The following is a 14,664-nucleotide window of genomic DNA, read 5'->3' on the forward strand; positions in this document are numbered from 1 at the left end:
TATAAGCATCAGTTATTTATGAAAGTAGCTACACTATTTTTGAATCAGTATTTTCAATCCATACAACCATTTAGAATGATGATTTCTAGGGATAAATAGTTATGTAAAGAAATTCCTCATTTTATTTTTGCTAATACTTTCTTTCCATTTTAAGAAGTGTCCTGGGAAATGACATTCATTGAAAAATTGTCATTTTTCACAGACATTTCCTTAGGCAAAAGAAAACAGTAAAGCAAAAATAAAATGAGGAATTTCTTTAAATACTGTATTTAAATTTTTGACATAAAATTTTATAATTTGCTAAATTTTTGTCATTGTCTATTACTTGTCTTTATATCTCTGTACTATTTTTACTCTTGTAATAATGGATCAGTATTCTGAAAGCATTTATCTTCAGCATTGTATAATAGGGGCCATATGTCTAGGTTTTGATGTGAGTTCTATGCCTGATATTACCATTAAACTTATCTTTTATTTTTTTACTTAGTTTTTATGTGAGTGATGAGCTTAGGAGAGCCGATTAAAGAAAATATAATTAACAGAATCAATAACAGAATCTGTATCTCCTAAGCAATTTTTGTGTTTATCTAAATCCTCTAACATTATCTTTCAGTGTTCTGTCAAGTGTGGCAAAGGTGTCCGCCATCGGACTGTGAGGTGCACCAATCCCAGAAAGAAATGTGTGGTCTCTACCAGACCCAGGGAGGCTGAGGACTGTGAGGATTATTCAAAATGCTACGTGTGGCGAATGGGTGATTGGTCTAAGGTAAGTATTATTTTGTGCATTCTCAGTGATAGTTTTCAATAATGTCATCATTGCCCCAAATACTTTAACTCTACAGTAGAGATTTGAGGAGGAATAACAAGTAGAGGAAAATATCATGGGATGTGGGACATTATATATGTGGATTAAATCCTAGCTGGCCAGCTGTGATCATGAGAACCTCTATAGAACTGTATTAAAGATTAAATGATATGAAATATATAAAGCACTTAGCACCATACTTGACACACAGAAGTGTTAAAAATATAGTAGTCATTATTGTTTTGTTGCTATTTCTTAAAGATTTATTTATTTATTTGAAAGGCAGTGCACAGAGAGATAGAGACAGAAAGCTTCCACCCACTGGTTCATTCCCCAAATGACCACAATGACCCAGGTTTGGCGAGATTGAAGCCAGAAGCCTGGAACTCCATCCAGTTCTCCCAAGTGGATGTCAGGTGTCCAAGTACTTTGGGCCATCTTCCATTACTTTCCCAAGGGCATTAGCAGGGAGCTGGATTGGACAAGGAGCAGCCAGGATTTGAACCAGTGCCCATATGGGATTCCAGGGAGTGGCCTATCCCTATGCCATGACTGTACAATAACGCCAGTCCTGTTGCTAGTTTTTGTTGATATAATTCTTTCTCAGGATGTTTTTGCATAAAACTTACCTAGTAAAGGCTCCAAATGCTATCAGAAAATTAAATTCAAACTAAAATTAACGGATGTAGAGGCAGAACAAAACAGAGGAAACACATTTCGGTAGGTTAAAGACAGTCCTTTTTCCACCAGTTTTCCTGGGTTGTATATAGTAGAGATGGGAAGGAACAGAATTCTTGGTGTCCTTTGATCAAATCAAGTGGACAAAGTTCATCTGGCAAGAAAATCAGTAAGTTTAATTTTACAATGATAGCAATGCTTACTTGAAATTTGTGTGTAATGTGGAGCCTCATACATAATGAAGCCATAGACAAAACCTAACACATTCACTGTATGATAGTGTAGAATTATTATCATGGAATCATAAAATCCTGTGACTTAGATGAGATATAAGAAATCCTCTCTCTTTGTAAAGGAAAAAAAAAGTGGTAGATGTTTGTGGCGTAGAGAGTATAGTGGCTATTCTTACATAATCTGAGGAACATTCTGAGAGAAATCTTTTCAATATATAAAACATTGTAATTTCCCCATATGAAAACCATAGCATTTAAGATGTTAAATATGTTCTTGCAATTATTTATGCCTTTTCTCCCTAACAAAATGTACACATTGACACTACATCTGAGTTTTCAGTAAACTATACTCTCCTTTCACAACCTATAACATTCCAAATTTACATTGTATCTCTTTTGTCCGTAATGTAAATCATTCCCTGGCTACAGAGTAACACCTATTAAGCCCAGTCTTTCCCACCTTTTTGGTAAAGATTCATTAATTCATTAACTCATTATTTAGTTATTTGAAAGGCAGAGTGATGGAGAAGGAGAGAGATAGGTATCTTCCAGTCTGTGTTTATATGGATGATAGCTTGGTCTTCCTAATGACCTGGATGGGAGAGTTGAGTAAGCCATAGGAAGAATGCCTTTGTGTCTTTCTTTCCATATCAGTTAAATATGGAAATTGGTCAGTGGCAGTGCTGTCAGGCTAAAAATACATCAAATGTTCATTCAGCCCTCCAGGTTTAGAATAGACAAAGTCCTAGCTGAACTGAAGAGGGTAGATAAGATCATCTATTATTCCCCTTCCATTGCAAGAGCTCATTTGTTTCCACTGGCTAGTGAAATCCTGGATGTTTTCTTTAAAAAAAAATTCTGTTCTATGAAAAAGTTTGCAAACCACTAGAACAGATGAGCTACATCTTTTCCAATTTTGATGATAAATAGGATTATTTTAAATGATAGATGTTGTTAGACCCCAGTTAAATATAAAATCCAGAAGATACCATTGTAAAAAATGCAGAAACAGGTTTTACTGTAACATTTGACACAGAACTGAAAGTTCACACATGTGGAAATGTGCCTAGCAAATCCTATTTTCTAAGTATTATAATTTTTTATTGATAAAATGTGCCTACTTTGTGGCCTCTGGCTAAAACTTAAGCAAAACCATAATTAACTGGGAAGATCATAAAGAACATCTTGAATTTCTTTGTGCTAAACCTGAAAGCAACATTTTTTTTTCAATTTTACCACAATTATATGTGTATAATTCTTAAATACACATGGGTTGAATTGCTTCAAATTAGTTTTGTTGTGTAACTGTATTGTTACCCAAGTCAACCATAGCTTCTGTTAGTAAGGGAAGAAATGGACAAGCTGTCTTCAACTATATTCCATGTCTTTTACTTTGGCTAATTAGCCTATTGGTTTCTTTGTTTGCTTACTTAAAAGATCCAGTGTTGGGTTTTTCCCCCCTCTCTTTAAGAACTTTCTTTATAGAAATATAAAACTTCTCTTTCCCTAAAGACATTTGTTCTTATTCACGACTAAGGTCTCAGCATCACAAATTCAAACAACACTGTGCACAAATTAAAACCAGTGGTTCCATGTGAATTTTATTGATTTTACCACTTCTTTTATTCTTCTGAGATATCACTTTCATGTTAAATGAAGACCATCCCAAAATAATTGCAGAGAAGAGGACTAAGACTGTGATCATTATGTTTTGGTGATTAAAGTATTTGGGTACAGAGAAAATACTAAATCGCTTATTCTTATCAGCTGTGTCTCCAGAGTAGAACAGCAACAAGATGTGTGCAGTTGGGGGTGAATTTCTGTGCTCCTCTGAGCTCAGTTAATTCTGTCAGCTTGTCACTTAAATCCTACCCATATTTTTAAACCATCAATACCTAAATGGAATCGAAATGAAGTATTAGGTTGGCTAACCATGAAAGCCTGCTTCTCCCTTGATGTATCATTCAGAAGATCAGTTAAAAGAAAAAAATAAATCCTCAAATTCAAAGCTGTTTTAGACATGGACCACAATGGGGAAAGGTAATGCCGCCCAAATGTAGGTGAAGGTAATTCCCTCCATAATTCGCCAGCCTCCATTTGGCTGGCAAAGAATACACTTATGACTCAAACTGGATTTATTTCATTTGCATCAACCTATGAGATTTCTACCACTTATGTTTTGGGTGGTTTTGTATGAATAGTTTAAGAATTGCTCTTGACTTGAGAGGGAAAAATAAATAGATTCAGGTATGCTCAAAAAGAGAAATCTATGTTATACAATTTTATTATCTCTGATTTCTGATTAGACATAATGTAGCCTTTATGGAACAGGGATGATGTTTATTTCATTGGCAAGAATAGGACACAGAATGTGGCTGCATCATTCTGGCTTTGGCTCACTGTTGACACAGTTACATGTCACGTGCTGACTCTGTGATACTGATATGGCCTTCACATCTTTCCTTGGAGAACAGAACGTGATCCACATGTTTCCTGGCAACATAAATCTGCATTCCCTCATTTAAGCTGCCCTAAGAATGGAACACTGGCTTGAAAAATAACATAGTCACTTATGTTTAATAAATTGGCATATTTTCTGTCTGAATTTGACCTTTCTGCCTTTATATGAACTTCTACAACTTCTGGTTTTCATTAAATGAAAGACAGCCGAGAAGCAAATAAAAAGAGTATTTTTTCAAGATTTTATTTATTTACATTAAAGAGTGACAGAGAGAAAGGAAAGGGGAGAGATCTTCCATCTACTGATTCACTCCCCAGATGGCTGCATTAGTTGGGGTTGGGCCAGGCCGAAGGCAGGAACCAGGACCTCCATGTAGGTCGTCTCCTTGGGTGGCAGACACCCAAGTACTGGACAATATCCTGTGTGTTTCCAAACATTAGCAGGGATCTGGATTGGAAGCAGAGGACTGGGACCTGAACTGGCCTTCTGATACAGTATATCAGTGTTGCAAACAACAGCTCAACCTGCTGCAACACAACGCCAGCCCCAATAAAAGAGTACTGTTTTATCTACCTGCTTTGCAGAATTTGATTCATTATGAAGATTTTATAGACTTAACTCTCCCCTGCAGTGTTAGCAGATAGTTTATGCTTGTCCAATTGAATTTTCATGAGAAACAAGGCACCCTGGAATGCCACATAATTATTTTTGGTTTATTTTTAGATTCAATTCATACTCCACAATTCAAACTTACTCAGTCCTTTAAAATTCTGGAAAATGAATAGTTTTGGCCACATATTAATTATGACATTATTAATAGATGTTTAGACTGGAGATTATGAGTCTTTTTTAGATGATGTAATTCAAAATAATGCTGTAAGCAGGGTAAATCATTTTGGTTGCTTTAGTTATACAGCTAGTAGGGTATATCTTTGTTTATAAGTGGTAGGTAGTATGTAATACAATGAATCATTTTTAACCTAAACTACAGAAGGAAATCACAATTATATTCAGTTGTTCAATTGAATAGAAAAGGAACTAGACAAATCAAAAATCTAAAAACTAAAGTAATTCCTCCTAATACACAGAGCAAATACATTAAAAAAAATCCAAGCTTTCTATCAGAAACTACTTGTAAGTTAATGGTAATTCTGCTTATGTTGACACTATTCTCATTGGGGAGATGTTCTAGTTTCGTGTAGTTTCAAATCTCAAAATTGTATTTTAAAATAAACATTTTCTTCATCTTCTCTGTAAACAATGTTGAGAAAGAAACAAAGCAAATAAATTGACTACTTAAAAATTCACCTTTAACCATGAAAGACCTACAAATATCTGGATTATTTCTAGTAAAAATAAAATTCTTACCACTTATATTAGTGAGACTGTTAATCTACTTGATATGGGTATTGAATTAGGATTCTGTGATAATTATGGGAAAATAAATGTTCCTGTTTTTGAGAAGTGAACACTAATTGTTGAAGAAGTACTTGTGTTAAAATAATTATTAACTGAGAACAACTCATCACACACAAGATCAAAGAAACAAGAATTTCACAAAACATTCCTTACTTACATACTTAACACAAGTCTGGAAGGCCAGCATCATAGCATAGCAGGTAAGCTGCTGCCTACAGTGCCAGCATCCCATATGGGTGCCAGTTCATGTCCCAGCTGCTCCACTTCCAATCAAGTTCCCTTCTAATGGCCTGGGAAAAGCAGCAGAAGATAGCCCAAGAACTTGGGCTCTTGCCACCCACATGGGAGACATGGATGAAGATCTTGACTCCAGGCTTCAGCCTAGCCATCTGGGGATTAAACCAGCGGATAGAAGCTTTCTCTCTCTCTCTCTCTGTCTCTCCCACCCCCACCTTCTCTCCCTGTAACTCTGCCTTTCAAATAAATAAATCTTTAATAAAAAATAAAATGAAACAAGTCTAGAAAGACAAATAAGAGTGACTACTCTCATTTTTAAGCCTACTTATATCTAGATTGGCCAAAAGCCAATATATGTAGCCTGATTTGCATGGATCACATACTCCTGATAAAACATCTTTGTGTACTTTATAGTAGATTCTTAGAGAGACAGATCATGTAAATCTGAAACTCCCAACAAATCGATGGGTTGGATAGGTTTCTTAGGGTCTTTGACCTGGCCTTAATTCTTGCCTTTTTTTTTCCCATACAGACACTTGTCATTCTTTAAAATTAGCATAGACAGTGGTGATTATGAATTATCAGACAGGTGGTAAGAACTTATGAATAATCACTGAGGACATTTCTTTCCAATAAGGAAAACTCAATAGGTCTTTGAAGGAAACTTAAAGAAATAAACCTTGATCTGATATTGAATAAAGAATATCCTGAACTAAATGACCTGGTAATATCACCTTTTTAATCATGTGCTTGCTAGAAGGATTCCCCAACCCAAATTTAAAGAAATAATTGGCAGCAATACGAAACAACAAGATGAAATATCCTAGGTACAATGTAAAAAACAGAAAATGTTCATTATCCACTGAAACCATAGAATGAAAGGAATAGACAAAATGTACACTGTTGAATGGAGAAAATATACTGTCAGTTAGATATATTAGTTTCTGAGATCAGAGGAGATGGGGTGCATTCAGGGTGGTATGGCCATAGACAGGTAAATATATTAGTAAAATTGATAAATACCAAAGCCCTGAGTGTCATCGTTTTCATGATTAATTCATATGAACTTAAAGATTCCATCGACTTGTCTTTCAAAAGTCCTATTCTGTAGAAAGCTCATTGCTTCATATATGAAAAATATCAGTGTTTGCAGTTGGACTTTTCAAATTCTTTAATACTCTACTGCACTTGGTAAACTACAAACAGGAAATTAAATACTTTTATCTTTTTAATCAAAGATCACTTTTTGCAGAGGATGTCATTAGTTTGCATTTTAGTATAATACACTTTGAGTGACCCCACATTAGATAATTCAAATTTCAAAGAGTAGTAATGTAGATTTGTTTTTATGGTTAGGAGGAGTTTGTACCTTGAAACCAAACTGAAAGTACTTTCCTCCTTCCTAAATTAAGGGATAACTGTCACTGACAGACCACAAAAGTGTTTTCCTCAACCAATAAAATACATAATCTTCAAAATGTGACATAATCTGTAATGACATCCTCATCTATAACAAGGTTAACAGCATTGTCTTGATCGCTTTATATTTTTCATGATGACTAGAGTAAGAGTTTCCTTACCCCCATAAATCCTCCTCTTTCAGATCCATCCATTCACAAGCGATGGTTTCATCATTCTTCCCTTTAGCATATATTCATCCAAGAGGATATACTGGTGATGATACCGTCAGCTACCAGATACCCTAGCAGACAAAGCTTTCCATATTACAACCTAACATACCTATGCAAAACTCATCATTTTCATTAACTCACATGTGTCGATGAAGCTCAGGCCTGAGCACTTTTTACTTCCACAATCCCCATGTCTCAGGTTATCGAATTTTCTGCCTAGAATATGTTTATTCCCACTGTTCACATCCTCAGAGGCCAGCCTGATTTCTTGAAGGGCTTCCCCCATAAATGACAGCCACAGAACTCATTGGCGCATATTGACTTTACTAATTTAAAAAAAAAGATTTATTTGAAAGTCACAGTTACACAGAGAGAGAAGGAGAGGCAGAGAAAGAGAGAGAGAGAGAGAGAGAGGTCTTCCATCCACTGGTTCACCCCCCAAAATGGCTGCAACAGCCAGAGCTGAATGGATCTGAAGCCAGGAGCCAGGAGCTTCTTCTGGGTCTCCTACACGGGTGCAGGGGCCCAAGGACTTAGGCCATCTTCTACTGCTTTCCCAGACCATGGCAGAGAGCTGGATAGGAAGTGGAGCAGCTGGGACTTGAACCAGTGCACTGCAGGCACGGCTTTACCTGCTATGCCACAGCGCCAGCCCCAACTATACTACTTTTTATCAGTTATTTGTTGTCTTCTGTTGTTGAGATTCCATTTAGAATGATTAACTCCTTTATAATTCCCCCAAATCTCTCTCAGATATCATAATATTGCACTATATATAATGAATGGTTATTGAATAAATGACTGATAAATATTTTCCTTCAGGTAAGCAAAAACATTATGATAAATCTAAGAACTGCAATTTTTTCTGTGCTATAGTCCGTTTGATTTGTGTGACTTTAATTCTGTAACAAAGATGTTTGATATATCTTACAACAAAAGAATTAGTAACTAACTTACTTATATAATTTCCTGGAATACTAACCAATATAACTTACTGTAACAATGTGACCCCCTTTAACCTTTTTCTGAATAACTCAAACGCCATAAAAATGTTATTTTTTTAAATAAATCCATCCTTATTTGAATATCATGATATTTGAGCCATAAAAGGTTTATAAAGTTGAGTTTCATGGGTGCTGGCAAGCTTCTTTTGCATCCTCTTGAATCTGATTGCTTACACAACCATCACTGGGTTAGAGAGCAGTTATCTATCCTAGAAGGGAAGCAACGCTCATTGATGAATTTTCTGTGAACTGGGAAATCTGAGGTTTATTTCAAGTTGCAGTAAGTTAAGTGTAGCTCTTTAGTGACCTGTCAGCTATTTTAAATCAAGACTTTACTTATGAAAACAATACAGATCACATAGACACACATACCTCACTTGATCACAAAAAGATCTGATCTAGTTTTGACACTGGCTTGTTGGACAATTCCTGGAAAGTCTTTTGAGAAGAAAATTTAATCATTGCCATTCCAAAATGTTCTCTCTGGTGGGAAGATGTTTCAATGGAATGACAGTGATGAAATAGAAATGTCTTCATAGGTGCACTTTTTTTCTCACTTCCAATGCCCAGTGACTCATGGGCTAAGCTCTGGCAGAATTCCAAGTATGCCAGAGGCTTTGTGTTTATTAACTAGTTCTTAATGCAGAACTTTTTTTTTTTCCGAGTGTTGTGATAACCAGTATACACTTTGATATAATTTTTTTGTTATTTTGACAATACTTTTATAACATGCACAGTTCCCTTTAAATCATTCATAAGCTGTTTGATTTTGCTGCACACATTTGATCTGCTATAACTTTATGCAAACATTTTTATTAAAAAGACACTTTAGATTGAGAAAAAATTAAACACACACACGGCGGGTGTGGGGGGAGGGAGAGAAAGAGAGAAAGACACTCTCAAATGTCTGACCTCTAGAAATGGATTCATTTCCAAAAAGCCATGTGTTAAATAAAGCAGACAAACTGCTTTAAAAAGATGCTGAAACACTGACCAAAATAAATAGCAAATCTTAAAAACAAACCCAACTTTTGTTCTTTAGTATGCTTGTTTCACACTCACTTTATTAAAAAGTCAAAAAATGGAACTGCCAAACATATACATAAATGAATAGGAATGCTGTGCTAATAATTTCCAGTAGAAGTCATAGTTTAGTTTCCTTATGAGGTCCACTCTCCACTGTGAATGCTACTTCACTCTTGTTAAACCACTTTGGAATAATCCATTTATTCCCAGAGAGAAATTACCCAAGTCAATGCTGTTAACCTTGTTACAGATTGGCACTTATCATTAGAGATTATATCAGGTTTTTAAGATTATCTATTATATTGGTTGAGGAAAAACACTTGAGCTCTGCCAGTGACAATTTTCCCTTAATTTAGGAATTCCTATTTCTTTTAGAGGCCAGCTGGAAATGAGTGAAGCATTACAGAGCCTTCTTTAGCTGTTGGCCTGGAGAATACTCATTCTCTCCAAAATATATATCTTTGGCACTGTCTAGAAGTAAGGAATCTCGGGTAATCTTTGTGCTGGCCAAGTGTGAGAATTATTATTTTTAACCCCTAAGTACACTGAATATTTTTTATGAATTCTAAAACAGGCCAGTGTGAGTTTAGTTGGATTTTTTTGTCTAACAAACTTTAAATAAATACCTTATGGTAGCACTTTTATTACTGGGTTCTCTGCCTCTTTGGTAAAGTCCTTAAGATGATCTTTTATAGGATTTTCAGCATGAAAGAGTTTTATATTCCCTGAGGATTCTGTTTAATATGCACAGATTAATAGTTCTATAAACTCACTGACAAATGTGTTGAATATATAACCTAAATCCATAAATTCACTTATATTGTAATCATTCATATAGTCCACAAAATTAAGCAATGTAAATATTCAGAATAACAAATAACCTGCTAGTACTATAACAATGCCTATGTGACATTTGTGAAAACTGGAAAAGAAAGGTAGAAACTGACATATAACCAATAAATTTAAGGTTTGGTACTTTAACATGGTGTCTCAATATCTAAAGCTTGATGTGGAATTATTGTTTTAATATTAATTATTGTCTTAATATCTTAAAAGGAGTATTTCCTTAGAAATTAATGAAAATTTAGCAAGAGTACTTTCAAATCTTCTGTGTAGCATTTGATCCATCAAAAGCTTACACTATCGTGCTAATTTAGATATAATTATACTGTTTCCAAAACACATCAGGCTAAACTTGATTATTGATATTGTTCAATATCATATTTCTTCAAGTTAAACTTAATGGAAAAATATAATTTTTATATAAATTTATATAACAATGTTAAATAAATAGATTTAATCATTATTTCAATGCATGTTTTCAAATTTATATTATTAAACAAAAATCTCAAATTGTCAGTTTCGGAAGTATTTCATTATAATGCTAAAATAGTTGCCAGGAGTAAAAGCTCCTGTCACATGTTAATGGTAGTATAATGTTTTTAAATATTTATTGCTTTCATATTCACTTTGAGAAGCATCAAGATTCCTTTATTTTCACAAGGGAAAAATCAGGAGACTCAGTGTCACAAGTCAAGCATACTACTTCATTAAAGTTGAACATAGAAAAACAGCGTAATTGTTGACTGCTTAAGAGTATAAGCCATGAAAATTAGCATGCAAGTTGATCTAGTAGATTGCAGAACCCCCAGAGCACAGAAGTAACACAAAAATCAGAATCAGTGGAAGGAATGTGTTTTCCCCCTAACTATGAAGGTGCTTAGGAAGTATTAAATCATCTCCCATTTGGAAGGGATTCTAAATTGAAATTAAGTTGTCCAGAAGTACACAGCTTACCTCTTGGACCAGAAGACATGATTAATGAATTCTCAATGATGGGAAGATAATTTAATACCTTACAAAAATAGATTCAAGTTGTACTGTGGACAAGCCTTGAAGAACCTACTGAAATCATGGTGACTTTTCCTTCATACAGGCCTTTTATGAATTTGTAAATGACTTTATTATTGCCTATGTGGTCCCTTTTCTTTGAGTTAAGCAGGTTTTACTCATTTCAGTGCATTTCAGAGCATGTTTATTCTCCTTCACTAGTAGTTAATGGAGCCTACTAAGCATCGTGGTGTTTACAGAAACTGGCAAAATAACACGTAGATTATTTTTAAAAGATGTGGATTCTTGACAGACATTAAAAATATCTTAAAAGGAGTATTTCCTTAGAAATTAATGAAAATTTAGCAAGAGTACTTTCAAATCTTCTATGTAGCATTTGACCCATCAAAAGCTTACACTATCGTGCTAATTTAGATCTAATTATACTGTTTCCAAAACACATCAGACTAAACTTGAAAATCGGTCATCTCATCAGGCACCATTATTCAGCTGCACACACTCACTGCTTTTGACTATACTGAAATTCAGACATCCACGACTGCCTCAAGATAAACGGCTTGGGGCCAGCACTGTGGCGTAGTAGGTAAGGCCACTGCCTGCAGTGCTGGCATCCCATATAGTTGCCGATTCGAGTTCTGGCTGCTCCACTTCCAATCCAACTTTCTGCTGTGGCCTGGGAAAGCAGTAGACAATGGCCCAAGTCCTTGGGCCCCTGCACCTGCATAGGAGACCTGGAAGAAGCTCCTGGCTTCAGATCTGTGCAGCTCTGGCCATTGTTGCCAGTTGGGGCGTGAGCCAGTGGATGGAAGACCTCTCTCTTTCTCTGCCTCTCCTTCTCTCTGTGTAACTCTGATTTTCAAATAAATAAATAAATCTTCAAAAAAAAATTGGCCATGGCTTGAGCATCTTCTGTGAGGTGTTAACATATTTTTCAAAGTATGAAATCAAGATCCTATCAATGCTTTAAATTAATACCATAAATAAATTGTAGTTTCTCCCTGCAGTTTAACTTTGCAGCTGTGCCTCACAACTCCCTTATCTTTAGTGATTGAAGAAAGGATATCAAACCTTGCTTTATCCAGGAGATGGACTTCACAGGCACACAGAATTCAGTTCACCCTTTGTTTTTATGGTAATATCACAATTCAGAGTTTGTTAGGAGCTTTTAATTGTGTTCTAATGTTCTACCAATATCTGTTTCCCCTACGAGAATGTAAACTACTAGAGGGCACATGGTCTTGTGTGTTTTATTTCCTCTTACATCCTGGATCCAAAATACTGTTTGGCACACTGTCAGCGTTTATTAAATATTTGTTGAATGAATGAATGAATGAAATACTTTCTTTTTTTAAATTTTTTAATTTTTTTTATTTTTTGACAGGCAGAGTGGACAGTGAGAGAGAGAGACAGAGAGAAAGGTCTTCCTTTGCCGTTGGTTCACCCTCCAATGGCCGCCGCGGCCGGCGCGCTGCGGCCTGTGCACCGCGCTGATCCGAAGGCAGTAGCCAGGTGCTTTTCCTGGTCTCCCATGGGGTGCAGGGCCCAAGTACTTGGGCCATCCTCCACTGCACTCCCTGGCCACAGCAGAGAGCTGGCCTGGAAGAGGGGCAACCAGGACAGAATCCGGCGCCCCAACCGGGACTAGAACCCGGTGTGCCGGTGCCACAAGGCGGAGGATTAGCCTAGTGAGCCGCGGTGCCGGCCATGAAATACTTTCTATATACCTCACACTTTCCACTGCAAAATTATGAAGGTCATGAGGAAGATTAAGACATTCATTGCAAAAGCATATTAGGCCGGCGCCGCGGCTCACTAGGCTAATCCTCCGCCTGCTGTGCCAGCACCCCTGGTTCTAATCCCGGTTGGGGTGCCCAATTCTGTCCTGGTTGCTCCTCTTCCAGTCCAGCTCTCTGCTGTGGCCCGGGAGTGCAGTGGAGGATGGCCCAGGTCCTTGGGCCCTGCACCTGCATGGGAGACCAGGAGGAAGCACCTGGCTCTTGGCTTCGGATCTGCGCAACGCGCTGGCCACAATGCGCTGTCCGTAGCGGCCAATTGGGGGGTGAACCAACGGAAAAAGGAAGACGTTTCTCTCTGTCTTTCTCTCTCTCTCACTGTCTAACTCGGCATGTCAAAACAAAAGCATATTAAATAATTCCTAGAATGTATAATATATTGCATATATCCATTCATTTGTATATATTGCCTAATAGATTTGTTAGTAGGTTGTTTGTAGATATAATGACTATATGTCCTAATTTACTCAAGATGGCCTCTTATATACCTTTAGTCAGGAAATAATTATTCAGTGACTTCTTTTTCCTGATTTGGATAGCAAATTTATATGATCACTCTCTGCAAAAATGAAGCATCATGTGAATTGTCATTAAGGCAAAAGAATTTATCTCATATCACATGAACTTATACTAAAAAATAAAATAGGAGGGTAAGTAGTTCATTTGGTAGGATGAAGGAAATGAAAAGATTTTTGAATATTAATATGAGAAGCATTAGTTGTCTTCTAATATCAAGTAATAGTTAAACTCTGAATTTGTATGTTTAAGATCGAACTCCAGTTCTAGAAATTCTTAGCTATAAAATTTTGGGCAATTTGCTTTCCTTACTGGAGACTTTTTTTTTTTTTTCATTTGTTTAAAAGGAATAATAACAGTACCATGTGGGTTTCATGTGAGATATTAAATATAACTTTTTACACAGTGCTTTTCATATAATAAACACTAATAAGTGCTGCTAACTGTTAGTAATGTAAAGAGTAAAATCTTTCAAAAGTGGCATTGTTGGTTTCTTGTGATTCCAAAGCAGCAGAGTGACTCTGTACTGCAGCTGATCATTTAAATGTTGAACAGCTGGCTCAGAGTAGATGTAATTGCCCAGCTTCCGTAGTGTTGAGTGACCTGCCTCTATTTCATGCTGTTGTGTTTTGTTAATAAGGTTGTTGAATTCAAGACCAGATTTATATTATAAATATTCTCTGCTTTAAAAAAACGATTTATTTATTTGAAAGGCAGAGTTACAGAGAGGCAGAGGCAGAGAGAGAAATAGAAAGGTCTTCCATCCACTGGTTCACTCCCTAACTTGCCACACCAGCAAGGAGCTGGGCTAATCTGAAACCAAGAGCCAGGAGCTTCTTGTGGGTCTCCCATGTGGGTGCAGGGACCAAGCACATTAGTCGGGAGTGGGATGGAAAGTCAGGCACCCAGGACTCAAACGGCTGTCCATACAGGATGCCGGTGCCACAGCTGACAGCTTTTCCTGCTTTGCCACAGTGCTGGCCTTATGCTCTGCTACTTTTATTTCCTGC

The 14,664-nt window shown here is 36.4% G+C and overlaps 1 protein-coding gene and 1 long non-coding RNA gene across 10 annotated transcripts in view; one reads left to right on the forward strand and one right to left on the reverse strand.

Annotated features, from left to right (window-relative positions):
• ADAMTS19 (ADAM metallopeptidase with thrombospondin type 1 motif 19) overlaps window positions 1-14,664 on the forward strand; it is a 220,139-nt gene that overhangs the window by 198,331 nt on the left and 7,144 nt on the right. For all 8 annotated transcript variants that reach the window (XM_051844182.3, XM_051844184.3, XM_089335839.1 and 5 more), the window contains one exon: window positions 614-766. In XM_051844182.3, the coding sequence (XP_051700142.2) occupies window positions 614-766 (153 nt within the window). The remainder of the gene's footprint in view (window positions 1-613; window positions 767-14,664) is intronic.
• LOC149126045 (uncharacterized) overlaps window positions 1-14,664 on the reverse strand; it is a 295,022-nt gene that overhangs the window by 139,025 nt on the left and 141,333 nt on the right. The gene's annotated exons all lie outside the window — the stretch shown is intronic.

This window comes from Oryctolagus cuniculus, chromosome 6, assembly GCF_051225735.1.
Source record: "Oryctolagus cuniculus isolate XC-2025 breed Fujian yellow rabbit chromosome 6, ASM5122573v1, whole genome shotgun sequence".
In the NCBI taxonomy this organism is placed as follows: domain Eukaryota; kingdom Metazoa; phylum Chordata; class Mammalia; order Lagomorpha; family Leporidae; genus Oryctolagus; species Oryctolagus cuniculus.